The sequence below is a fragment of the Lupinus angustifolius genome, chromosome LG09, assembly GCF_001865875.1.
Source record: "Lupinus angustifolius cultivar Tanjil chromosome LG09, LupAngTanjil_v1.0, whole genome shotgun sequence".
NCBI classification, from domain to species: Eukaryota; Viridiplantae; Streptophyta; class Magnoliopsida; order Fabales; family Fabaceae; genus Lupinus; species Lupinus angustifolius.
In genome coordinates, this window is record NC_032017.1 from 16,791,424 (window position 1) to 16,818,850 (window position 27,427).

A 27,427-nucleotide genomic window follows, 5' to 3' on the forward strand; every position below is an offset into this window, starting at 1 on the left:
CGGGTTTGAAATTCTCATTCTGAAAAATATGCAATATAAGGTAATTGGAGAGTTTGATAGTTAAAAAATGTGTATGACACGTAGTACTATCTTTATCCAATACAATATTCTCTATTATTGAGATGATCTGGATTCTTTGTGGAGTAGGCATGTTTTCCATCTCTAAATCCAAATTTTATCCAAGTTGCCTTGACACCCTTTCTAAAAGAATGTATTGTTACTTGTGCATAAGGTTGCATAGAAAGGTTATGCAAAAGTTGCATAGAAATATATGATATAAGAAAACAAAATTCTAAATTTGCATAGAAGGCTATTTCTTAATTTTTTTTTTCGTCTGATCAAATATTCATATTGAGATATTAAGAAACTGTGGAATAAGTGTTTCCGTTATATCTGTGTGACTTAAGAAGAAATAAATATTGGGGTAATTGGCATATATGATTGGTGGAGAATACGACAGAATCGCATAGAAGATCAAATTTTGGTAGATAGAATAATAGGAAGCTTCATGGAAGCTACTCCAAAACAGTTCCTTCCGAAGTTCCAAATAAAAGATCACGCGAATATCCTTTGTTCCCACCACAGGCACCTTCTTGGAAACCATCACAAATAGATGGATACTATATTAAACTGATGAAAATACAAAATGGAAATAAAATATCAATAGCACATATTTCATGCATGCATATTCGGTTTCTTAAACTTTATATTAAGAATTTGATTCTATAGTTTATGGACATTAGACCAAGACAATATTTATGTCTCCTAATACATTAGTCTTTGATTGTCAGCAGTTAGACACGTGTAAAAAATGAACATGTAATATTCCAAAACATGTCTCAAATCATATCATGTACCAACGAAAACATGTCATATTAATTAAAAAGATTAAATATTCATTATTTTTCTTCTTCTTATTTTTACTTCATTGTCATTTGTGCTTGACATGTTTTAAGATAATTGTTCAAAAAATAGGTAGGACCCATCAAGAATATAACTCCCAAATTGATGGTTTAAATCATAAGACACAATGTGGCCAATTTGACACCATGAAATGCACCATCGAAACCATGAGGTTGTTCCATAAACCAAGGACTTTGACATCTCTATAAAATGCTATTATCCTAACGGATTCTCATTGCTACATAGTATACAAAGTCTTCAAAAGTTGCTTTCCAGTTCCACCTCTCTCTCTATAGTTCACAACTACAAGAAGAAAAAAAGGAAAGTTCTTTTACAATAATGGACAGCAACCGGAACATGAGTGAAATAACAACCATGAAATCTGAGTTTGAGGATTTGCTACCAGTGATGGCAGAGAAGTTAGATGTGGAAGCCTTTATGTCTGAACTGTGTGGTGGTTTCAAGCTTCTAGCCGACCAAGAAAATGGATTGATCACAAGTGAGAGTTTGAGGCGAAACTCGGCACTGCTTGGTATGGATGGTATGAGCAAGGAAGATGCAGAGGCTATGGTTAGAGAAGGTGATATTGATGGAGATGGAAAGTTAAATGAGACTGAGTTTTGCATCCTCATGGTGAGGCTTAGCCCTGGGATGATGGAACATGCTGAAGAATGGTTGGAGAAGACTATTGAGGAAGAGCTCATGAAATCATGATCTTGAGAGCTTAACCATTATGGAATCGATCAATTGTAATTGGTAAGGTATATTTGTCAGTTTGAGTTGCAAAAATTGATGAAATGAATCTCTCAAGTGAAGCACGTATGAGTTTGTTACACAAGTATGTTTTTTTTTGTTGCATTTCTACCATACAGATAATATTAATATCATTTGATGGGCTATATTAATATGATAGATATAAATTAATTGATCCATTTCCAGGGTAGGATACTATCTATGCATTATCAGTATAAAAATTTATACACAATCAATTACCATTCAATATATAAATTTTTTCTCTTTCCACAGCCATAAGTCAACAATAATCATGTGGAAATAGCATTGATATTTCAGTCAGGGTCCCATTAAGGAATGAAAAGGCTTCACTTCAAATACTTTTCTTAACAGTAAGGAAACTAGTTAATATTTTCCATGATAATTTTATGTAATAGCAGCAAACATCAATATCAATGATATCAGCAATGGTATAGAGCATTAAGTTGCGTTAACTTTCAGCTACTTGAAATGAGCAAATACCAAGGTCAGATTCAGATTGATCCATTCAGTGATCATGAAAATGGTTGGGGCCACTGATCAAATGCTTTATTATTAAAAGCCAAGGCTTCAGATTCTAGAGCATGGCACAGCCACAAAATTGCAGCTACAATCACTACCAAAACTATATTCCGGTTAAAATTCAGTGATGCAATCAAATCAGATTAAAAACAATTTTCCAACCTCAATCTTTCACACCAAATGCACATCCAAATTACCTCAATGCCTACAATTGAAACATCCAAAGCCTCAACCGCAATTTAAAAGCATGACTAGAACAGTTAGCAACTGATAAATATGATCTCTAGCACTGGAACTTCATTGGCTTAAATGCGTAACATGTTGAATTCAATCACAGTAGATATCACAATATGGTGGGAAAACAACATAAATTTTCAATCATAGCAATAAATGTCCTTGAGGGCCTTGAAAAAATATGCATCAATAATTCCTACCATAAAAAAGGCTAAATCGTGGTACTATAAGCACAATCGGAACCGACTAAACAGCTAAAAGACAATCAAACTGAAGGGCATTAAATTTTCGGAAGCATCCTACTACACATGTACCACCTGCTACTCTAACATTTAGAAAGTAAAAGTGCCACAAGAGCCTGCTTCTTACCCCAAAACCAGAAATCATTTAAGTTCATGGCCTTCGTATTGGTGAAGGGCTGCAGATAAATAACAGAATAAATAAGCTCCAAAAAGTAAACCAATGCAAAAAACAGACAACTAATGAAGAAAATTAATAATATCTTAGAAAAAATATTAATTAAATATATTGACTGGGAATGCAATACCTGCGATATCTACCATATTCAGGACTCCTGTGCCTGCCATATCCAGGACTCCTTGGCCTATCATACGCAGGACTCCTTGGCCTATCATAATCAGGGCTCCTACGCCTGTCTGCTGCATTATATCTATCATATACAGGACTACGCGGACGACCATAATCAGGACCTGGTCGCCTACGATAAGCTGGACTTGGAGATCTCTCATAACCACCTCTTCTAGGGCTGTCATAATTGTCAGCCCTCTCACAATCATCTCTCAGAGCATACTCCACAGACACCACCCTGTCAAGTATCTTGCTGCAAGTGCAGTGAGACCAAAAAAATCATTATTTGTACACAGTAAATAAGAAGCGTGAAATAATTTTATGAAAAGATATTGGATTTAAGCACCAACCTCATATTTGTACACTCCAGAGCTTTAGTAGCATCTTCTTGTTCTTCAAACTGCACAAATGCAAAGTTCCGACGAATTCGGACATGAACAATCTTCCCATAAGGTTCAAAGTGATTTTCTATATCACGAACTCTAGTACGGATTGGGTCGAAGTTAATCACAAAAAGGGTTTTTGTGGGCCTCTGGTTTGGCTTTGAGCTATCACGATGGCGGCCACGTTCGCCCTGCCAAAACAACACAGAAAGCTCTTAATAAGATCAGTAGGACGTTTCTCATGAATTCATTGATAAATAATACAACTAAAACACGATCTCAAAAATACTAGCATACCCTTGCCCATTCTACGGACAGCCTTCGTTTGTCAAAACCAAAGGGAACATTGTCAAGTGCACGAATTGCATCTTCAGCATCACGCTCATCCTCATAGTAGACAAAAGCAAAACCTTCAAGACAAATCAGGACAAGTATTAAAGTTACAAATGATGATAAAAGACATCACTATGCTATCCCTCGCCAGAAGCACATCAGCCGAATCAGGAAATCATTTTCCCTGTCAGGAACAAAGGAATACAACACCTGAATATATGTGCAGGCTGATGCACATGAAGCTGTGGAGGCATTGAATGAGGAACAAAATCATGATTGCAATTAAAGGTTTAAATCCAAAATTCAGATCTGACATTGTCATTGTCAAGCATGCTTCTCCATTCAGACAGCACAAGTGATTTCAGAAATAGAAGGCACGACTTGTGAAGGAATTTCATTGAACCACTATTATCACTGAAGCTAGGCATGGCTGTACAGAATTTCATTGTTCCCCTATTTTCAGTGAAGCTAGGCATGGCTAAATAAATCGATTGATGATCCCATTATGAAGATTCTGATCGAAATGTCAATTTAGATGATGAGGTAAGTGAGTGAGGAATGATGATGTGAGAAAACGAAGATCCATAGATACAAGGTGAGCAGACAAGCAGGAAGGTTTCCTTCCAAAAAAATTGCAGAAAGATTGGAGAGCCATGATAGAAGCTCATCATTCTTTCCCTTAGTAGAAGTTCCTGCGTCAAAAGAAACACTTAAAAACCATCGGATTTATCCTAAGACTTCGCAAATTTTTGGCTTCCATTATTTTCCAAGAGGATGTAGGATTCAAGCCACAAAAGCAGCCATATCTCCATTCAACATCCAAAATATGGCTGCCACAATACCCTAGTTTTTACTAGCTGTTAGATGAACAACATTCCTATACAATTACAGAGTAAAGTTGGTCGTAGTTGATACACTCACTTCACACAAATGAGGTTATCTATTAATGAAAAAATGTCATCATTTTAAAAACCTGAATGATAAGGCTATTATAAGACCATGAAGTTGGTCTGCCTAAGAATTTTGTGCATTCAACTTTTAGCTCTAATTCTATCATTTAGATCTAAATATCTCATTCTACATGCCAACAAATAAATGCTGTCCATAATGTAATGACAAAGCAGGATTTTTTACAGAAAAATAAATAAAAGTATAAATAATAATACTGAAATAATTAGCTAATAGAGAGAAAGCTCCATTATACCCCAAAAATCATTAACAATGAAAGGCTAAGCTAGAAGGCTCAAAACAATAACCTCCAAAATGTTCAAAGTAACCACTAACCATAAAAAAGGAAATCAAACACTAAACAACAATCTCCATTCTTGTGAACCCATTAAATGTTGTTATTGCATATGAGAAGAGAGGAAAAGAAGAAAAATACCAGATTTCATGTCCACGCGATCAATCCTGCCATACTTGGAGAACAAGCGTTCAAGCTCCGATTGACGAGTATCATACCCCACGTTCCCAGCAAAAATAGGCCTCATCTTCTTCCTCCAATGACCTTCAAAATCAAATCTTTTTCACACAGCGCAACATAAATAGAAACCCAAAATGTGCTCTAACCCTAAGACGCCATTATCACTAAACCCACATGGCGCTTTCGCAAAATCAAGAATTGCGTAATTGTTTATTTACCAGAAAACGGTGAGAGAGAGAGAGAAGAAAGCGTACCTGAATCAAAGCTTCGGTTTTTTAGGGTTGGATGAAAAGCTAAGGTTAGGGTAATATATTTGGTCCCAAAAGGGTTGAATTTAATTGTGTATAGTATACTAACCAATACATTTTCTATCCATTAAAAAATGTATTAATAATTTTAGGGATATATTAGTTAAATCAATCTTATATTATATTTATACTGTATATAAACCCAAAATATGATGTAACTTTTATCATGGTGTAATTTTTATTTCCTATTTTGTCATTCACATTATTTAATTTTTACAAAAAAACCATATAATCCTAATGTACCACCACCAACACATTAATTAACCAAATTTCTCACCATAAACTAAATATTATCATAAACACATAAAAATTATAATATAAAGTACACTGAATACAACAAATATATTCTAATTATAAAAAATGAAATATATAAAAATTAAATACGTAGTACCATACACTATTGACCCGCAGGCACGGAGTGCCTGTACACACTAGTTATAATAAACAAAAAATAATGAAAATATATTGACTAATATACTATTATTTATTTCTACCTATATCATATTTTGTTTAATTTAATTGACTTTATCACACTTATTTATTTGTTGAAGAAATGATACTTATTTCTATATTTAGTATAAATAAAAATCAAAGATTTTTGGTAGGTATAAAAAACAGAAGAATGATTTCAACAATTTCACTATAGCTCTCAATCTCTCATTCTATAATGAAACTAGGTGAAGGTGGGGTTTAATCAGATTCACAATATCGGAAACCCTAAATTTGGCTTCTGACGTTGTGTATTGGCCGTTGGATTTGGATGGATGGACGATCAAGATTTATGAAGGGTTTTTTATAGGCTATTGCATTCTTGGACATCCTTAAGCCCAAAAGTTGTTGCACATTATGTTTTTGGGCTGTACGTGACCCATGTTTTATAAATTTAGGTCAATTAAAAAAAGGGTTGTATTATAGATGGCAAAATGGATGGATCTAACCGTTGATGATAGGGATGACAATGAAAACTGACCTGTGAGTACCCATCTACACCAAATCTAAATTTAACGGGTTAAATCTGCTGTCATTGGGTTTGGGTTTTACCCAATGTTAATTTTCGGGTTCGGGTTATGTGATACTCTATCCTGAACCCGTCTAGAACCCGTCCCCATTGTTGTTGCAAACTTTCAGTTGGAGCACATGGTATGGTAAAATAGTGTGCTTGAATGACTCAAAGATTGGAAAGTTATGTCCATCTTTTAAAAAACAGTGCTTTGAACAACTTCATTACTCATCACACGTTTCACTTTATCCATGTACAATTAGAACCATATTCAATGTTCCAAGTCCCAGCATGGTTTTAGAGTCTCAAAAAACTTTGTTTATGGTCACCTTGAGAAGCAAGTTAACAATTCAGAAGTTTCATCTCATCATTGTACAGTAGTGATGGGTAATATAAATAACAACTTCAATCTGAATTTTAACTAAGGATGAATTGGTTAACTAGGGATGAATTGATAGGTAAAAGTATTTCTTATTAAGTCAGATTGTTTCAACTTACAAGTGAACAACTGAAGAGTATTTACTATATTAAATCTAATCTATGCCACCATCACCATTGAGACGTTATATCCTCCTTCTTCTTCCTGCCATCAGTCCAGTGTGCCAAACATCAAGTTCTTATAAACTTTCGGGTTCCCTATCGGGTTCGGGTTACCCGAAACCCAAAGGGTTCGTGGATGGTATTTTTAATTTCAATCCCGCCAAGTTTGGGTTCAGGTTTTGGATTTTGGGTTCGGGGTTGGGTAAGCATAAACCCGACCCCGATTCACCCCGTTGTCATTCCTTGGTGGTGAACTAAACAATTGAAGTAAAGAGTTGGCAAACTTTTGATGAATCGAGTCAATTTGAGTTTACGAGACAAATTGAACGGTTCATAAATTTCAATTGAGCCGAAATTGAGTTTGAAACATAGCTAATTTCAAACTCGAGTTGAGTTTCGAACCCAATAAATCCTTATCAAGTTGAACTAATTCGAGTAGTTTCTACTTTCTAGTCTGATTTTCCATTGAAGTGGAAGTTGGGACCTTAACTTCTTTGTCCAGTTTCTAGATCTTGCTTTACATTGGAACAGGCTTTCTACAGTCATTCGTTATATGCTCTGTGATTTTGCTCATCTCCAGTCCATTACCACCAAAAAATATAATAAAATCGTGACATTCTGCAATATATGAAGCAGAGAGAGGAAACTCTGGATGATAATGATATTGAACGATTTCATTTTTTATATGAACGGTTTTATATTTTTCAATATGATATATTTCATTAGTCAAAGAAATATAACTAGTTTAGCCAAATTATGAACAGGACTTAAACCCATATCAATAAAAAAAATTATGAGTCATGACGCTTGATAGGTTGAAAGTGCATAACGATATTTCACTTGCACTAGTGAGTATTATAAACCGATTATGGCAACTCATTGCCTTGGCCAAAATGGGATCGGTGGAAAAGTTCATGGTAGCAACTTTGGGGTATGCACCATACATAAATTGTACACACTTTGATTAGTAGCTCAAATCAAGATCCAAATGGCATTCAAATGAACTTATATTAAGCTTTATCAGTTCATAAACTCCATCTAGCAAAGCAAAAATTTCATTGCTTTCTGGATGTGATCTATCATCCACAATGAACTTATGCAATTGGCCCCCCTCTTCAATGAAACTATGCCCGGCAGTCTTCGTAATTTGACTGCCCTTCATCACCTTCCTGAGCTTTGCAACTCCATCCCATTTGCCAACTGATGCGTAAATGTTAGAAAGAATGACATAATTTCCTGGATTCCAAGGTTCGAGTACAAATAGTGACTCGGCTGCTATCTCAGCTATCTCGACATTACCATGGAAGCTGCAAGCTCCCAAAAGAGCCCCCCATATTACTGAGTCTGGTTTCATGGGCATACTTTGGATGACCTCATAAGCTTCTCTTAATTGCCCAGCACGTCCTAGGAGATCAACCATGCAGCCGTAGTGTTCTAGTTTGGGAATAATGTCGAAATCGGTTGCCATTGACTTGAAGATACGCCTGCCTTTTACAACCATGCCTCCATGTGTGCATGCCAAGAGGAGCCCTACAAATGTCACATCATCAGGTGAAGTTCCTTCTCTCTGCCATTATGATGATGCAAAAAAACATCAATGTTAGTATTGTTTAAAACTTGGGCAGTTCAAAATCACTTCCAAAAATTGGTATATTATAGCATCTGCAAAGAAAATTAAGAACAGGGCCAGAGCGGTTCGGATTACCATCATTTGATCATAAAGCTCAAGGGCCTTGCTGCATTGTCCATGGACAGCCAAACCCATGATCATTGAGTTCCAAGAGCACACGTTTCCCAACGTGCCAATCTCCTCAAACACCCTCCAAGCAACATCAATATTACCGCATTTTGCATACATCTCCAACACAGCATTGCCAACATACAAATTCTTAAAGAACCCATTTTTTCTCGCGTACTCTTCAATCCTCTGCCCAATCTCCAGTGCCCCAAGATTTGCACAAGCTGGCAAAATGCTTGCCACGGTAACTTCATTAGGCCTAATGTCTTTCAACCTTTCCATCCTCAGGAACAACCCCATAGCCTTCTCATACTGTTTGCTACGCGAGTAACCAGATATCACGGCAGTCCACGACACCACATTCCTACAAGGCATCAACTTAAACAACTCCAATGCTTCCTCCATATCTCCAACCCTTGTGTACCCCGCAATCATAGCATTCCACGAGGGTATCTCTCTTTTACCCATTTCATCAAACACTTTGCGTGCAAACTCCAAAGTACCCAGTTTAGCATACATGTCAAGCAAAGCAGTGGCAGCAAAGAGGTCAGGTTGAAAGCCTGATTTGACAAAATGGGTATGAAGGAATTGGGCAAGGGGAAGAGAGCAAAGGGAGGTACATGCAGAGAAGAGAAAATTGAAAGTGTGTTGATTTGGAGGGTAACCATGAAGGCGCATTTGGGAGTAAAGGGAGAAGCATTGGTGTTGGGTATGGGAAGAAGAAGAATAGGCTTGAATGATCTTGTTGTAGAGATAAACAGTTGGGTTAGGAGAGTGGTTAAAGAGGATATGTGCATATTGGATGTTTGGGATTTGAAGTAACTTTTCTATCAGAATTTTGGTTTGATCTATGCCATTTCTCACTGTATAGGCATGGATTTGCTTCACTTGGTTCATTACAATTATTATTTGTTTTCTTTTGTTTCAGATTTAGGTTAGAGACCTTTAAATTCCCGGTAATATCTCTTGAGTTCTAATGCTGCACAATGGTCCAATGTACAGTTTCACTCTGATTCCGGTGGACTATATATATTCAGAATCAGATATCTCACTAATCTATTTGAGATTAGTTTATCTCATACTAAACTTTATCCGATTTAGGTTAGCAACATTTATTAGAATAGACAGTCCTGTACTCGAAATAGTGACGGATGCCCTTTCGTACCCAAGACTTGTATGTGATTCACTCTAGGCTCTTATCTCTCGTGGTCAGATACTAGGAAGTTGTTGTCCTTCTTTTCTGTTATGGGTTGAAATATATCAATGTCATTCTTACAAATAGATAAATGTGAGGATAAGTTAAATTGTTTAAAAAAAGAATTTGAGTAATTTGTCAATCGTGCTCTTGGACTTTATAGGAAGAACTTGAAGAAACGAAATACATCCAATTTCATTGAAGGCTTGCATAATATAAAAAGAATTTGCAACATGAAGAAACGTAATGATACACACTGAAGAACTAATAAAAAAAAATAGTCTTCTTTATTATCAGCAACAATGGTAAAAAATACCATGGTTTGTAACAATGAAATGATTTTTTCTATTGCTTCAGTAATGTGTGTTTGCAATTTATATACTTCAATTAAATGATTAACCATATTAAATCAAAAGCCACGTATCCTGGGAAAATGGAAAAAATAGTGGAAGCAAAAGCCATGTATCCTTAGATTGCGCCTTAAATTAAGACCCAATGATGTTAATTAGACATTACAATCATTCAATAAAATCACAATTCTTAGTCCCCTTAACCTGAGGCAAAGAAAACCTCCATAGCTCTTTATAATTTTTTGATTGATTTATATCTGTGTTTCCATTAGTCTAAAAAAATTTCAATCACTATTCAGACATATGCATAATTAATCCTATGATATATTAGCGGCAAGAAATCATCAAAGTAATAAAGTCCAATATTAAAAGAGACACAAACACTGGTCCACATTTCCTTGTCTATATACTTTTTGCACTTGATTTAACACTGCTTTTGTTTGGCTCATGTTTTTCCAACCAAATTCCCTGTTCCTTTACTTGCCTCTACTTACCTCCAATATCTATACTTAGACCAAGTTATACCTTTACTTTGCTAGTGAAAAATAATACCATCTTTGGAGCCTAGTTTGAGGAAGAAAAACCTATTCTCCTTCAAGTTCCTGTCTTGAGAGTTTAGAAAAAAATGATCCAGGAAATGAATGGAGTTGAGGTTAAGAAGCAGCATGAGAATGGACATGAGACAATAGACTATGATATGCAGGACAAGATAGATTATGTGTTTAAGGTGGTTGTGATAGGAGACTCAGCAGTGGGCAAGACTCAAATACTCTCAAGGTTTGCAAAGAATGAGTTTTTCTTTGACTCAAAGTCTACCATTGGAGTTGAATTTCAGACTAAGACTGTTATTATAAATGGTAAAGTCATCAAAGCTCAGATCTGGGATACTGCTGGCCAAGAAAGGTTCATTACTCTCTCTTTCTCATGCTTCATTTCTTTTCTGCTTTGAACATTATATCATACAATGTGATATATCACTGACTTGAAAAACATATATTAGTATTTGTTTTACTTGTATAGTTATTTAATTTCATTTTCCTTGATATGGTCCCAAAAGTCACATTAGTATTCTGTAAGTGGTTATATTGAGATAATGAAATGTTATTATGGAAGATTGTAATGTTTTTTTCATACCATCTAAGCTTATTTAATCCTGTCAGATCCCACATACAGATTATACACATCTATAGAAAATGTAAGTAGAATCCAAACAATATAAAATTGGAAACTGTGTGCATTAATGACAAAGAAATACAGATTTAACAAAACCTAATAAGTTATAGTAATAGTGTGATACTATTACCTTGATCATTTTGGTGTAGAGAAAGTCTAACTATTCTAACATATTATATAATGTGTATCTTTAAATTTTGTTGATAATATAGGTACAGAGCTGTGACAAGTGCATACTATAGAGGTGCATTAGGTGCTATGCTGGTGTATGACATAACAAAGAGGCAGTCATTTGATCATGTTGTTAGGTGGGTCGAGGAGCTACGAGCACACGCCGATAGCTCTATTGTGATCATGCTAGTTGGGAACAAAGGTGACCTTGTGGACCAGAGAGTTGTTCCGGCCGAAGACGCGGTGGAGTTTGCAGAGGAGCAGGGTTTGTTTTTCTCAGAGACTTCAGCTCTCAGTGGTGAGAATGTGGAGAGTGCATTTCTCAAGTTGCTAGAAGAGATCAATAGGGTGGTATCTAAAAAGGCATTGGAATGTGGTATTGGTGTAGGGAATGGTGACAATAATGTTGCCATACTCAAGGGATCAAAGATTGATATAATCTTAGGTCCTGAATTGGAAATAAGTGAGATGAAGAAATTGTCTTCATGCTCTTGTTGATCTCGTTATAACTAAATATGTGTATTTGAGTTGAAGTTTGGGAGTGAGATAATTAAGATGGAAATGTATGTGGGTGTATCTATATGCAGAAGTTTGTATGGGTCTATGTGCATCAAAACCACATAACATCATGAAATTTTTCTTCAAAAAAATCAACCTAAAGTTTCAATCAAAATCCACCATAGGTATAAGTGTGCCTAACTTGACATTAGTCTTGAAGAGTGCTGCATTGTTGAAACTCCAAAGGTGAAAATTTTAATGAGACAAAAAACAAGCATGATATGAAGATGGGAAGAGCAATTTATGCCCGATGTCTGAAAATGAATCAACTGAAATTTCATTTCTCTACTAAGTCTCAATTTTGGAGGGTCTTTAATTGTCAAATATTAGTTGCTAAGATAAATGTGTAGTTATGTAATTTTGTGGCACGTGTGTGTCTATTTGCATGGATTAAGCACATATGATGATGCGCTTACATAAAAAGCAGTCAAATAAGCATAGGTTTCTATGGTGTTATGTAACTTTTGTTCTCAAGCCTCAACAGTCTATGTACTTAACAATGGTGATACTTTGGTGGAAATTCATGGTTATGGGTTCATATGTATACTCTGGTTGATCAAGCCACCTCCACTCTGTTCAACTTTTGAAAGGATGAAAAAGTTAGACTCCGGTCGAACCTGTCACTAGAGAGTAGAAAGTGAGTAAACCATGAAATGAAGTTACTAGATACTAATAGATCAACGTTCACACAATAATTTCTTATTCATAGGTCCCAAAATCGTATCTTTCAAAATCATATATGCCTACTGATCCACTCACATAGTCACATAGCTCACAATTTTTTTTTGCTGTTATGATATATAATTTTAGTTTTTTTACATGTTTTGTTGGATCCACTAAGCCCATAGGAACTCCTATTAGGCAATAAGAGCTACTTCCATCTTAATATATCAAAAGGTCCATAATATAATGTGATTTGCTGACATTCATATAACCTATTATTATTTTTTCTTATATTTTCTCTCTTCAAATCCTTTTTATTTGTTTTTATAAAATGTTATACTTTTTATTTATTTATAATTTTTCAATGTTCGAGGGTGACCCCTTTAATCCGTTTTAAAATGGTATGAGATAAAAGTCTATCCAAATAATAAAGTAAAATAGGTTGATTTTCTCAATCAATTGTATCTAAAATGTAAAAAATGGAAAGGAACATGTTATATAGAAAGAAGAGTTCAGAATGTTTATTATATTGTTTTTGAAGTTGAGAACTAAATTGCATGCAGTAAAGTTGGTGAGGTATTTTTCAAAGGAAAGTACTATTTTGCACCTTTTCAAAGTTCAATATTCTTTTCAGAATTTTATTTAATTTAAAGGCTAAGGGCGCATATGAACTTTTTATTACCCTTTTTCCTAAGTTTATTTAGTGTTTTATGTGTTACATAAAATATATTATAGTATTGACATGTGTTGTTTCTAAATTCTAAGTAACCCTAGTCCATCTTCTTTTGTTTTTATTTGGTATGTAACTATGCTACCAAATATCCTTATTTATACATGTGTATTTGTCTAGTGTTACAGGGATAGTTGGGTGTTAGGTGTGGCATTGTCATGTGCAAAGTAAGTTGAGTCAATGAGTGTAATCTAATGCCACATCTCAATCTCAAATCCAAGTCCAAGTCCCCTTATCTAATGTTGTGTTGGATTTTTTTCACACCCAGATTCTGATCTTGTCTTCTGTAACAATATTTATCTTTCTAAACTAGGATACACAAAACTTGCATCTTTCTTGCTTAATAGTATCAATATGGCATCCACTATCAGCTTTCTGAAACTTTCAGCACTTCACATCAACTACCCTCATCAATTAACCTCAAAGCTTTATCAACTTTCTTCCATATCTGCAAGATTGAACAACCCCAAGGATCCTCCCAACCTACAAAAGTTGTTTGAGCAAAGTAACAATGTTCTCAAAACTGCATCTCTTTCCCTCACAGCAATAACATTTCCATTGTTGATAGAACAAAAGGCAAGGATAACCTCCAATTGTTTTTTATGCAAAGCTTAGTCACTTGTGTTGTTTTCTCTTGGTAATAAAATGATTGATGTTGACACAGGATGCACTTGCTGTTGGTGGAGAATTTGGGATATTGGAGGGTAGAACATTTGCACTCACACACCCCATTGTGATGATTTCTTTGTTCTTCTATACATTATGGACAGGATATTTGGGGTTGCAATGGAGGAGAGTAAGGACTATTCAAGATGAGATTAATGAGCTCAAGAAACAAGTGAAAGATAAGCCATTGGAAGCACCACCATCACCTGTTGAACTCAAAATTCAGCAACTTACTGAGGTGAGATACCTTTGCTTTTGTTGCTATTGTTATTATGCAGATTCATTATGTCAACTGTCAAAGTTCCACAACCAATTCAGTAAACAAGTAAAGGATCATTTATAATGATTTAAGTAGCCCTCTCCACTAGCTTTTGAAGTAGAGTTAGCTTAGTTTTTCTACTAGTATGCTTGGTAGGACTGAAAATTGGAGGAATTAGGGGTGCAAATGGAGGAATAAAAACAAACTCGTAAACTGACCCTTAGCCTAACAAATGACCTTGAACCAGTATTTAGCGACACAAGCTTGAATAATTCACGGATGGCTCGACTCATTTACACCCTAGAGAAATCAAAACAACAAGGTATTTGGAAACAATGTATGCTTTGATGTAAAGTAGATATTCCAAATTATGAGCCGGACTCTGGCTGGCTTATATCATCAATTTATCATTAGCTTTCATATCTGTGGCATTATTTCATTAATTACTGGATGTTAGATTGAAATTGTAACCAATATAGTCCATGGATTTTCTCCTAAACTGCTGAACTCTGATGATTACATAATTTATTGGGCATTGGCTTCTCAAATTCAGGAGAGGAAAGAGTTGGTCAAAGGCTCTTACAGGGACAAGCACTACAATGCAGGATCCTTACTTTTAGGATTTGGAGTGCTTGAGGCAGTTGGTGGAGGACTCAACACATGGATTAGGACTGGAAAGCTATTTCCAGGTCCACATCTGTTTGGAGGAGCAGGTGAAGTTTTAGATTTGCATTTGATGATGGAAAATAAAGAGGATAAGGAGTTTTAGTTTTTAAAATTTAGTTGGAAGAGTGTGACAATTTTTATTGATTTCTGAACAGTTTGACTATATATTTGAAGACTAATAGTAGATAGATATGCTTATACCGGAAATGAAACTAACAAACCTTACATTAGTTCGAAACTCAGCCCATTATTTATCTCGATTGATAAACCAAAGAAGTTGAACTTCAACTAAAAATTGAGCTCGTTAAACAAATGAGCTGAACTTGACCAAACTCGACTAGTTAGAGATTGGCTTAAGTTGAGTTTCTAGGCAAGTTCAATGTGAACTATTTTTCATATGATTCTTGCATACACAAACTCCAATTTAACTACATTAAACTGACATGAGTATGTTAGGACTTAAGCACATGATTTTGGGTTGAGCTCTCCTCATATGCTTAAATCCTAACGGAGTAATGCATATGTAGAGTTATAAAATAAGAAACATTATTCATGGTTTAAACACCTATCTTTCTGGTTTATGTTGGTGATGAAAATGACTGATGTGCAATTTTTTGTACACCAGCTATTACAGTCTTATGGGCACTATCAGCAGCCTTAGTACCATCAATGCAGAAAGGGAGTGAAACAGCTAGAAGTCTTCACATTGGTTTGAATACCTTAAATGTTCTGCTCTTTGTGTCACAGCTTCCTACAGGAGTTGAAATTTTATTGAAAGTGTTTGAGTTCACAAAATGGCCTTGAATGTTATCTTTGTATATATGTATGTGCTTTAACTTTTGCTATCTATTTTCTGGCTACATCTAATAATGGAAATTTGGGCATGTTCGCCCCAATTTCCCCTTTTTACAATCATACAATATGAAGAGGGGGCTTCACAAAAATGTCAAATTGGAAGACATTACAACCTTCATTTGAACAATCCTCAGGGGTATATATACTTTGTATGGTGGAATAAAGCATAGTACTTTATGTACTTTCTTTTTTTATTTTAAATCATGTTCAAAAAAGTTTGTGAGATGTGACTTAATATAAAAAAAATGTGTCCAAAAACAGTCTATAAAAAATGTTACCAACTTTGTTGAGTTTAGTATTGGAGTTGTTATGTAAAGTTACAAAATAAGATAACTTCTTCACCCACTTGTGTAAACAATTAAGGTTGAATAAGTGAAGAGCTTGGTTTCCCTAATTATGTGTCCTAAGTGGATTGTCTTTGCCCCCAAATCAAGCATTACAGGCTTGCATGGTCACTGAAATCATCATATGTTTGTCTTATAACTCATGAGCGTGTAATATAAAATCAAGAGGGGGAGAAGAAAAAACTGACAGATGTTATGAGAAAAGATAAGAGAGAAATGAATATAAAGTAAAAATGGTGATATAAAAGAAAGAATTATTAAATATATTTTGGTACTTTCAATTTTGATCTCTTTTTTTTTTAGTCCTTATATTTTCTAAGCCTTTTGCAATTGGTATTCATCATTAGTTGTGGAAAAAAAATAGATTCCCTTAATTTTTTAGTCTTTATATTTTAGTTCATTACTAGAGTTATAAGGAAAAAAATGGATTCCCTTAATTTTTAAATTTATTTTATTTTAAAATAACTAAAAATTTGGACCATTTGAAAATACTTTTCATCACATGTCATCATTTTCATCCAGAATTATTGTACTCTTCAATATTGCAGATGGTATAAAACCCAAAAAAGTTGATATAATATTAACAATGTTATGTATCTTGTTATATTATCCTCTAGTTTTATGTGTTTTAATTTTAATTCTTATAAATAAGTAGTTTTGATTTTAATATAAGTTAAATAATTTTAATCAAAACTCGGTTTAGTTGTACATTACATTTTCCCTTTTGTCTAGAATAAATTTAAAACATCTTTCCATTGCTATTTAAATAGGTTTAAATTCACATGTTTGCTCACCTTTTCTGGGTACATCAGAAACAAAGAAATGAACAATTAAACTAAGCGATACAAATTCAAATCAAGAAAAGATTGAACTTCATGAGAAGCTACATTCCAAATTTCATGATAGTAAACTTGATTGTGTGTAAGAATTTCTAACTTGTTCCATCATTAAGTAATTATCACAGTAGATTCATATATCTTTTATTTCATTCCTCAAAATTTGGGAACAAAATTATAAGCCAGCAAGGTGGAACTGTGGAAGTACTCAATAATCATTTGACCAACCTCACCATATAGACATATATGCGATGAAAAGGGCTCTATCCCAAAACTTTTTGTCCTTATGTTCTATATCAATCATATCCTACCAAATAACACAAAAATGTTATTGTAAGTTTTTTTTATTTTTCTTTTGAAATATATATCAATTTTCTGTTGGATTAGGACACAATAAAACATAAAAAAAAAATGGGACAGCTAATTTCATTCCCTTTCCAACTGGTGCAACTGCAAGGCATTTGTTCCATGCAGCAACCAGACAATTAGCTATGGGTCAAAACATACAGCACAATCATTTTGAATCCCATCAAAATTTTCTTTTCCTCAGTTTCCCTTTGGCTAAGCACTCTTAAGAGAACATTTCCAGATAAGCTTTCACTTTCATGGAACATTCTTACTCTTAATGTCTGATTTGCCGTGGTGGGATCTTTGGCTACTAGATTGTCCCTCTTCTGCTTAACAAAATATTTGAGGCACTATTGTGTGCTAATAAGAGCTCTATTGTCTTTGGATTACTGCAAAATATTGTCTTTGGCATACTGCAATATGAACTTGACGCAATATATACGTGCAGCATAATGTTTTTTTAAAGCAAAATTATTTTATTAAATGGATAAAGATGGTTTGAGAACAACCTCTCGGGTAGGGTAAAACCCACAAAAGAAAAACAAATGATTTATGCAACTCAGAAGTGAAGAAATAGGAGAACTAACTTGGCTACTCATCAAAAATATTCCCTCACTCCACCATGCCATGGACTCACAAACATGGCTGAACTATAGGCCAATAATTTGGGGCCATAGTATATCCACGTGTCACAGCCTAATTCAACCACCCATGTTGGTCCCCTCTGTGGGTTTTATTCAAGTTCTTCAATATGTTTACTACCCACTCCCTCCAATATTTCATTAGCCTGCATAGCCCTGGAAAGATAAACAATGAAGGTGATTGAAACCATTAATATAACCATTTTCTTTCTCATGCACATTCCATTTATTCTAATTTTAAGTATTATATAATGTTCTTATATGCATTAGTTGTTTGTCACAGATCTTCAACTGGGTGCACAAGAGGTTTTATCATAACACTATTAAGGGTTTGGCCTCTACAACTTTAACTTCTCTCATGCATTTATAAGTAAGTTTCATATTTCTTTTAATGAACCATTTGTTTTCTTTTACTCAGATGGGTTTGCTTCAAATATGAAAAAGACAGAACCAACAACAAACAATGCTGATAGCCAAGCTTTGCTGAAACACGTTCCCCTTACTGATTTGTTTGGTGGTTGGGAAGATGGCATTCTAACTATTGGTACATTTGGCTATGGTCACTTGAAATCCATCAACCATAATAATGAATACTTTGCTTTAGAAACTGAACAAGGTGAACGTAAAGGAGAGAATATCCAGGCTGATAATGATGATGATGGTGATGATGGAAACTGCTATAATAATGCTGAAATGGAAGAAGTGAATCCATTGATGCAAAACATATTTGAGAACAATTTTGATGATGTTGTTGTTAGTGCAAACCATGATGCCATTAATGCTAACAAAGAAGGAATGGTTAGTACATTCACCGAAATAATTGTGCTGTCTTCACCTGTGATTTCTAATGAGGTCAAGGAATCAAATGATGCTGAGAGTGATGAGAATAACAAAGGGGAAAGGATCACATTAGCTGATCTTTTCTTTGCTGATTCTGAGGTTAAGATGAAACTGTACCCTTCCAAATTCTTCCTTGAATCAAGTGAAAAACCAAGCCTTAAAGCAAAGCATGGACTGTCTTTTGCCAAGAATCTTATTCCAAATCAGCGCCCAATGAAAGATATAAAAAAAGTAAGTCTTGTGGTTTTACAAGGGCCTTTGGCTTCTGTGAACTTTCATAGTTGGAGAGTTTTCACTCTGAATCAAGATTTCATACCATGGCTGTAGTTGTAGTTGCATTCACCTCAATTCTGAATAGTTACTGAAAATATGCAATAGTAATTGCAGTTACAAACACAGCCAAACCCACAAATCCACAATACTTTCTTCGCTTCAAATATTGTTATGGGCCTCATTCTAATTGTGAATTTGTATGAGTTGGTTTGATTAACTAATTTGTAACGTTGTAGCTGATGAAGAAGATGTTAAAAAGGAAAATCCACCCGGATCTTGATATTAAGAATCACAAACCAGAAGGCCGTGAAGCTAGTCCATCAGGAATAATTGATGATCACATGAATGAATGGAACAACGAGTCAACTTATTTTCTTCCAATTTAAGGTATGGCAAGTCCGAATCCCCTTTTCCTTCAATACCCATTTGATATTTTCATTTGCTTGTAGTTGAAGTTTATGGAAAAAACACCGGTTGTTGCTTCCAATTCCCTCTTCCTTCTCTTCATTTGATGTGTGTTTCCTTCTACTAAAGTAGTGTTTTTTTTATGCTTTTCACTACACCTGACATGTCATGATAAAGTTGTGGATATCTATAGGGTTTTGATTTTATCAATCCTTGCAAATGTTGCCACTTTTTTTAACATAGTACACAATGAATGGACCTAATTCTTTAAACTTCATCCTAAGTTTTCTCACAAATTTGAAATATCATAAGGGAAGGAAATGAAGGTTTAACCACTCATTTATCTTTACAGTTTAAAATCTGCATACCATTGGTGTAAAAATATTTACACTTTCAGTACAATTTCTACCATTGATTTATATTACTTTTGTTTGAGAGTCAATAACTGTTGCTGATAATGTAAAAAACACTTACATTGTTAGTGTATATACATTAAATCCTTATTTTTATTACGATCAAAAATAAAGGTCCTATTCATCTTTTTGTCGCTAATGTGACTTAATCACATATTTTTATGTTAATTAGTAAGAAGCTGGAATTGTAAATATTGTAAATTCTATCTAGATAGCTTGGTCACTCTCGGCATAAGATCTTGATATTGTTAATCCAATGCTAATGTCTCAACTTAGTGGTTCCCGCTAGGGTTCCCTTAGGTTTAAATTGAAATTCCTGCCAACTTTTATATATTATATAAAAAGTGAAATTATTGGGTTTAATTGGATTTTTGCCTCTGGCTTGTTGCAGACTTGTAGGTACTAACTAGTGGTGAGCTCTGGCATAGTGTCATGTCACTTTTTATCTGTAGATGTGGTTTTGTTTACAATATGCATGATTAAATACTTAGGTTTTCTACGCGTATTTTATGACCATGTTATTGAACCATGTGATTCTGTATATTGTAGTATCCCTTTGTTTCTGTTGGCTAGAGTTTGACGTTAGATGTGACCAGACTTGCTTATTTTCCCATAGTGGTACATAGATTCTTGGTCTTATATTTTTACAATTTGTAAAAATATTAAGAACTAGAGTTCTTTGTACTACTTTTGAGTTGAGTTTGCCCTTCTTTAATGCATTTTGTTTAGGGGGGGGGGGAAGTTTGACGTGAGATGTGGATGTTTCAAATACTTGTGGCTGTGGCTGAGATTTCTTTTGGCTTTTATGCATTATGCATTGTTTTGGATGATCTAAATGGTTTTTAATGGATGCTAGCTGGGCATTGTAATTTGTACGGTGGAAATATATCATTTATTAAAATTATTGGTGTATATTAATCATTTTTACAGGTTTATTTTTTATTTATACATTTTTATTTGTTACCCAATTTAATAAGTATTATTATGCTTTTTTTTATGGTTATTTATGTTAGTGTGACAATTTGGCCCGCACTTATTGGACGAACATGACATAAAAAATGAGTTTACTTGTCTTAAAATGATTGTCCAACATGCATTATTCGCCTATGGGCATTTCAAGTGTGCGACGGGAGACCCGCAAATATTTTTGGAGAAAATATTAAATATGAAATATACAAATGTATATGTATTTTTCAAATGTGAGAAAGTGTTTTCATTTGTTATATGAATTTGTATATCAAAAGTGACAAAGTATTATCATTCTCTTATTATATATGTAAATTTATATTTTGTTTATTATACATTCCAAATGTATCGTTCATTTTGTATGCATTATATATTAGGTATATTATGTATTATATATATGTATTTGTATTTTATATGTATTGTTTCATGTGTATAACTATTTATTAAGATAAATATATTTGTATATTTTTATATAAAGTATGTATTTTTTTATTTTATATAACTAGTGTATTTTTATTTTATATGACATGTTATTTCATATCCTATTTAAAAATGTGAAATATGAAATATGCAAATGTATATGTATTTTTCAAATGTGAGAAAGTGTTTTCATTTGTTATATGAATTTGTATATCAAAAGTGACAAAGTATTATCATTCTCTTATTATATATGTAAATTTATATTTTGTTTATTATACATTCCAAATGTATCGTTCATTTTGTATGCATTATATATTAGGTATATTATGTATTATATATATGTATTTGTATTTTATATGTATTGTTTCATGTGTATAACTATTTATTAAGATAAATATATTTGTATATTTTTATATAAAGTATGTATTTTTTTATTTTATATAACTAGTGTATTTTTATTTTATATGACATGTTATTTCATATCCTATTTAAAAATGTGTACGCTCATACTCATCCTAATTTAGATGGATATTGTGTGGGTACAGAAAGTTATCAATCATAATGTAGCCCCATGATTTGCAAGCTACAAATTAAGTTTGATTAAGTTTTTTTAATAATAGTTTGATTTAGCACCCAAGCCTTATTAAAATAAATTCTTTTGCCTAAAAAAAGGTGTCTTACAACCTGATACATTTGGTATTGGTCGATTAATTTATTTAAATATTTGATACTAAATAGTAGATATTATATATATTTTTATTAATGATGTATAATTGAGGCACACGTTGTGAACAATAGATGTTATCTTTAAATATGTTTTAGAGCATAACCCATTTCAGGTATAAATTTCGAAACAAATAAAATCAGTATTTAAATATGTATAAATGTATGGATTTAACTGTAATGCTCAATGTAAAAGTTTTTACATCACATGTAAAAAATGTACTAAGCATTATTAAAAATAACTAGCTCTACTAATAAATACATTAAAAGTAACACATGAAAGCAGTGTTGTTAAAACCGTACTGGTTATCAAACCGATTAGGGTACTGGTATCAATGGCGGATCTTAACTTAAACGTCAGGAGGGGCAATAATATTTAATTACATGTTAATTAATTGCACATGTGGTAAAAAAATTATTTATTTCCTTTTCAATATTAATCACTATGTTGTATACAATAAATTCATCTTCTATTTTCCTGCCTAATTTTGTTTGGTTGTTTTCATTGTTGAAAATGATATTTATGTTAACCGAACCACAATAGTTAAGATAAGACAAACAATTTGATAAAACAAGACATGACTTGCAACATATGGTCGAGAGTTTTTCAAACTTGAATAACTTAATAACACCAAGAATAAAATGTTGAAATTGACATCTCAAACTAATCTTCTCTCTTGCTCATTAAAATCCATAGCATATAATTGTTGGACAAAAATACATATATTATTAATATTAAATGAGTTTTTATGATATATATTATCAATACATACATAATCTCTTTCCTTATGTGTAAAGTATTTTCGAACTCAAATGAAGTCGTATACTATAAGCTACATCATCATCTACACATGTAAAAGAATTAGATCCATTTATGTATAATTTTTAGAATGACAAACAAGTTAGACTACATTTATTTATCAAGGTAGAAATTAAAGGAATATGTGAGCTTCAATGATTTACTTCATAAAAATGTGTTTGGGTGTAGGTAAGTGATTGTACGTGTTGTTTCAAAAAAATGTATTAATCTATGTGTCACTTGTTATGATTGATTGAGAAAATTTATTTTATAATTTAAAAGTTTAATAATTAAGTATTTTTCAAGTATCACATGGATTGACATATTTTGTGGAACAACAAATATGTTCCTGTGTGCAAAAATTCAGGGGGGCAGCAGCCCCCACCTGCCCCTATAATCATCCGCCTCTGACTGGTATAGTGGTTCAGTGGTTCAACTGGTGATTCAGTAATTAAACCGCATGACGGTTAAACCGGACATATCTGCTTATATTTATAAACCTATACCTACTCAATTTATAATTCATATTCATAATCTACTCAAAATTCACATAAACAAACAACTTTAAGTCTTTAACAAATTCAAAGTCTAAATTACAAAACATATATCAATCTAAAAGAATCACTTAACAACCACAAAATATAAATAAATGACACAAGTTCATAACTCACTCTACAAAATAAATAAATTTGGAGTTTTAACATTTAACACTAAGGAGTCAAAATTGTCTTATATCGATATTATATTTTTGCACCAAATCTTATCTTCAGACAGTACTCCAAGATTATACAAATGTCACTGAGATTACACATGAATGTTAGGAACCAAAATGTGTAATCTAAGTATGCATTGGAAGCATGTGTCTTGAAATGTTGAAGAATGGTTGGAAAGATTGGTCACCTTGTAATGTGTCTTTTAAGTTTTTTTAAAAAAAAAAATATGTGTATAAACCGGCCGGTTTAATCAAATACTGGTCGGTTTAGCGGTTTTGACCGGTTTTGATATTTGGTCGGTTCAACATTTGTAAATACCGGTTATGAGTCCCGTTCGCCAGTTTTCTGGTTTTTCGACCGGTGCGGTATGGTTTTTACATCATTGCATGAAAGTGTTGTAATAACCGGACCAGATCGGACGGTCAGATCGGTTTGACTACTGAACGGACTTGAAAACGACTCTGGTTTGTAGTCTTAATCGAGTGAGGGGTTGGATCGCTTTGAACCGGAGAAATTCCGGTCCAACCATGTTAAACACGGTCGAACCGCTATAACCCAGAAGTGAAGCGGATGGTTCACTTAAAATTTAAAAAAAATAGAACTACTCTAATGCTTTGTTTTACTCAGAAAAATACACTAAGATGTTATTTCAATATAATTATATAAAATTTTTATTTACATATAACTATATATTTATAGATAAAAATGATACATTATAAATGAAATCATCCGGTACGACCAGACAGTTTAACCGGTTAAATCTAATACGAAATCTCTTCTAATTTGATGTTCGGCTCGGGTTTCACAATATTATAATAAAAAGGATGTATGTTTAGTTGAATGTATAAAACTTTACCCGAAGAAAGTATGAAGTAAACTCTAAGTATATTTTCATATTAAGTACAAGTTTATCAATTTAAGTCAATAATTCTTATTATCTATAACGAGTTGCATATAAAAAATGTAAATTCTCAACAGAATGTGAGACATGGGATTATATTGGAATAGTAAATAATATTTATTGGCAGAGATAATCATATATCTTAAAAAAATTGTTTTTTTACTCATAGAATAAGAATCCATTTGATTATACAATATATATATATATATATATATATATATATATAAATAAAAGTTGAGGTGACCTATAAATAACTAAAATTGAATGCCTATACCCCACTCTAAAGTTCAACCAAATTGTCAAATCTAAAATTCCTAACGTTTCATATTTTTACATTGTCATAAAATGTTACCTAGGTAGTGGAAACTCAAAAGAGTCGCATCAATTGGGTTTGAAGGTCATTTTGTAATTTATAAGCATATATGACTTACAAGCACGAGTACATATGGTCCTATTGTGAGGTTCCATCAAAATTGTCTCGTTCACGCAACTATATGAACTAAAATTTTATAATTAAAAAAACACGTGTGGAGTGACAAAAGGAAGGGTACATTTTAAGATGAACTATCTTGTATCTCAAAATTATTGTATCCTTATATTCTTAGTCAATCAATTTTCTCCAAGGAAGATAGATGATTTTGTTGGGATATCTTCATTTATGGGTTACAACATTTCTCCATAGGTCAAGGGAAAGAAACATATAAGTAGGTTTGACACCACATATTGACCTAAAACTTTAAGACATTAGGTCTATGAGTTCATCTACTTATATGTTTTTTTAACTCATTAATGTTTTTTCATCATAGGACTTATTGGTTCACACTTAGAATGTCCAACATTTCCACCTCAAGTGTGAGTCTCCTTCGAGTATTGGATACACCAGAGTTCAGCTCTCTATCTACTTGTATCGTCGTTGGCTTATCCTTTCATCAACGAAACACGCCGTCTTGAGGCATTATATCTAGGGTTGGTAATGAATCGAACCAACTCGGTATTCGTTCGAAACTCGATTCGTTTTTTAACTCGATAAACTTGGTTCATGAACCAAACGATTTGAACTTGAGCTAAAAATTGAGCTCGTTAAATAAATGAGCCGAACTTGAGTTGAATATAGTTTGACTCGTTAGGTTTATGAGCTGACTCGATATATTTATTTATATATATATATATATATATATATTAATTTTTATGTTTATTATGACCTAAACAATTTTTTTTATATTTATTGTTATTATATGTATAAACAAGATTATTATTATATATATAAAACATTTTGTAGTATTTTTTAAATTTAATTAATTATTTAAGTTGTCTAAATGAATCATTCGAACCGAACCGAACAGTTCGCGAACTTTAACCGAACCGAAATCGAGCTAAAAAATAACTCATATCGAACTCGAGTCGAGTTTCGAGCTGAATCGAGCTGAACTCTAGTTCGACTCGGTTCGGCTCGTTTCCAGCCCTAATTATATCTATGTGCACATCCACTTATATGTTCTTTAACTCATCTATTTTTTCCCAATATAAGACTTCTTCATTTACACTTGGAATACCCAAGAGATTTCTCTCCACATTTTAGATGAGGCAGACATCTAGGAAGAGTGAGCTAGTTTGGGAATGAATTTTATTCTGAATAATAGGAACCGATAATAAAGAAAGATTTGAAATTTGAGGTGCATATAGCACCATATTGGTTGAGGAAAAAATGTTATTAGTTGACAATAAAGTAAAAATGTTAATCAAGATATAATGATAGTAAATAGAAGGATTATGATTTGAATTTGAAATTGCATTATATTTATTGTGTTGCTGGAAAAAATAGGCAAACATGAATCACATGATTTGCGAAGGAAGGCAAAATTTTAGACTGGTGGATTTGATAGCTGAATTATGCAAATTTGTATTATAAAGAAATCACAAGAAATTTTTTGAGGCTGATAGTTCAATACCAAAGAAAAAACAGATATAGTTAGGTTATATTAGAATATATGAAAGTATTTTCAATATCTTAAATTATTTTATAGAGAATAAGTAGAAGATATTTGGATATCAAAATAATATATTACTATATATTTGATTAGTTTAGAGTATTTAGTAATATCAATTAGGACTAAGTTGACTTTATTTTATTTTTTATAATTTATTTTCTTATTTAATTAGAAGTCTGATATCCTATAACTATAGATTAATAGTATGTTTTTTGTATTACAACATCAACAATATCATAATGATGACACTCACAATATTATGTTTCATATCTAAACACTATAGTTTTAAGGGGTGCTCATTAACAAGATTCAATCTACTCTATTTTAAGCATTTCAATTATTTTATAACAATCTAATTTTTTAAAATTTAATCCTGAAATTTATTTTTATATTTGATTATTACCTGTGATTCATATTGTTTTTAATATTATTTATGTGTCTTATTTTTTTATGAATTTATTTTATTTCAAAATATAATAAATACAAATTTGGATTAATAATATCAAAATATTTGAAAATAAATTTTGAACTGAATGTATAAAAAAATACATCATTATCGATACATTATAATCATTTATGTGCACGCGATTATTGTTGTTTCCTACTTAAAAATAATATAGATGTTTTTTATCTCATGTTTCTTATAAATATAAGTTGGTCCCCTAATTTATTTAATTTTAAATTATAATTAAATTTTAGTCATTATTGATGATGTGGAAACATCATTGATATTATTGTGCATGTGTCATATATTCGTGTATTTTGCATGAGCCGTTTCGTGTTGGTTT

At 32.8% G+C, this 27,427-nt stretch overlaps 6 protein-coding genes across 9 annotated transcripts; 4 read left to right on the forward strand and 2 right to left on the reverse strand.

The window, feature by feature from the left end:
• On the forward strand, positions 1,043-1,709 carry LOC109356356 (calcium-binding protein KIC-like). Its single transcript, XM_019599679.1, has one exon. The coding sequence runs from the start codon at positions 1,243-1,245 to the stop codon at positions 1,615-1,617; it is 375 nt and encodes a 124-aa protein (XP_019455224.1). The 5' UTR covers positions 1,043-1,242; the 3' UTR covers positions 1,618-1,709.
• Positions 2,548-5,481, reverse strand: LOC109357407 (serine/arginine-rich splicing factor RS31-like). Of its 3 annotated transcripts, none has more exons than XM_019601358.1 (6): positions 5,412-5,481; positions 5,119-5,232; positions 3,699-3,811; positions 3,369-3,592; positions 2,978-3,271; positions 2,548-2,848 (listed from the first exon to the last, which is right to left on the reverse strand). In XM_019601358.1, exons 2-6 carry the CDS (start codon positions 5,222-5,224, stop codon positions 2,824-2,826), a joined length of 762 nt encoding a protein of 253 aa, XP_019456903.1. In that variant the 5' UTR covers positions 5,225-5,232; positions 5,412-5,481; the 3' UTR covers positions 2,548-2,823. The 3 variants fall into 3 exon arrangements, with proteins under 3 accessions (XP_019456903.1, XP_019456902.1, XP_019456901.1); XM_019601357.1 differs by having other exon boundaries at positions 5,119-5,241; positions 5,412-5,478; XM_019601356.1 differs by lacking the exon at positions 5,412-5,481 and adding an exon at positions 3,945-4,426 and having other exon boundaries at positions 5,119-5,231.
• Positions 7,893-9,722, reverse strand: LOC109355978 (pentatricopeptide repeat-containing protein At5g08510). The gene is made up of 2 exons (XM_019599284.1): positions 8,711-9,722; positions 7,893-8,572 (listed from the first exon to the last, which is right to left on the reverse strand). Exons 1-2 carry the CDS (start codon positions 9,638-9,640, stop codon positions 7,970-7,972), a joined length of 1,533 nt encoding a protein of 510 aa, XP_019454829.1. The 5' UTR covers positions 9,641-9,722; the 3' UTR covers positions 7,893-7,969.
• Positions 10,669-12,449, forward strand: LOC109356014 (ras-related protein RABA3-like). The gene is made up of 2 exons (XM_019599331.1): positions 10,669-11,191; positions 11,674-12,449. Exons 1-2 carry the CDS (start codon positions 10,914-10,916, stop codon positions 12,128-12,130), a joined length of 735 nt encoding a protein of 244 aa, XP_019454876.1. The 5' UTR covers positions 10,669-10,913; the 3' UTR covers positions 12,131-12,449.
• On the forward strand, positions 13,697-16,066 carry LOC109356000. The gene is made up of 4 exons (XM_019599313.1): positions 13,697-14,159; positions 14,248-14,487; positions 15,062-15,221; positions 15,800-16,066. Exons 1-4 carry the CDS (start codon positions 13,938-13,940, stop codon positions 15,976-15,978), a joined length of 801 nt encoding a protein of 266 aa, XP_019454858.1. The 5' UTR covers positions 13,697-13,937; the 3' UTR covers positions 15,979-16,066.
• Positions 18,202-20,826, forward strand: LOC109356383. 2 transcript variants are annotated; one of them, XM_019599711.1, is made up of 6 exons: positions 18,202-18,375; positions 18,482-18,527; positions 18,617-18,831; positions 18,862-19,269; positions 19,548-19,698; positions 20,529-20,826. In XM_019599711.1, exons 1-5 carry the CDS (start codon positions 18,370-18,372, stop codon positions 19,695-19,697), a joined length of 825 nt encoding a protein of 274 aa, XP_019455256.1. In that variant the 5' UTR covers positions 18,202-18,369; the 3' UTR covers position 19,698; positions 20,529-20,826. The 2 variants fall into 2 exon arrangements, with proteins under 2 accessions (XP_019455256.1, XP_019455255.1); XM_019599710.1 differs by having other exon boundaries at positions 18,617-19,269.

Coding starts and splice junctions, on each gene's coding strand:
- LOC109356000 (XM_019599313.1), top strand. CDS start 13,938: ATGGCATCCACTATCAGCTTTCTGAAACTTTCAGCACTTCACATCAAC. Junction 14,488..15,061: donor AAATTCAGCAACTTACTGAG/GTGAGATACCTT, acceptor TCTCAAATTCAG/GAGAGGAAAGAGTTGGTCAA. Junction 15,222..15,799: donor ACATCTGTTTGGAGGAGCAG/GTGAAGTTTTAG, acceptor TTTGTACACCAG/CTATTACAGTCTTATGGGCA.
- LOC109356356 (XM_019599679.1), top strand. CDS start 1,243: ATGGACAGCAACCGGAACATGAGTGAAATAACAACCATGAAATCTGAG.
- LOC109355978 (XM_019599284.1), bottom strand. CDS start 9,640: ATGAACCAAGTGAAGCAAATCCATGCCTATACAGTGAGAAATGGCATA. Junction 8,573..8,710: donor AGCTTTATGATCAAATGATG/GTAATCCGAACC, acceptor TCATAATGGCAG/AGAGAAGGAACTTCACCTGA.
- LOC109356014 (XM_019599331.1), top strand. CDS start 10,914: ATGATCCAGGAAATGAATGGAGTTGAGGTTAAGAAGCAGCATGAGAAT. Junction 11,192..11,673: donor GATACTGCTGGCCAAGAAAG/GTTCATTACTCT, acceptor TTGATAATATAG/GTACAGAGCTGTGACAAGTG.
- LOC109357407 (XM_019601356.1), bottom strand. CDS start 4,056: ATGACAATGTCAGATCTGAATTTTGGATTTAAACCTTTAATTGCAATC. Junction 3,272..3,368: donor CTGGAGTGTACAAATATGAG/GTTGGTGCTTAA, acceptor CTGCACTTGCAG/CAAGATACTTGACAGGGTGG. Junction 2,849..2,977: donor GAATATGGTAGATATCGCAG/GTATTGCATTCC, acceptor ATTTATCTGCAG/CCCTTCACCAATACGAAGGC.
- LOC109356383 (XM_019599710.1), top strand. Junction 18,528..18,616: donor TTATCATAACACTATTAAGG/GTTTGGCCTCTA, acceptor TCTTTTACTCAG/ATGGGTTTGCTTCAAATATG. Junction 19,270..19,547: donor CAATGAAAGATATAAAAAAA/GTAAGTCTTGTG, acceptor GTAACGTTGTAG/CTGATGAAGAAGATGTTAAA.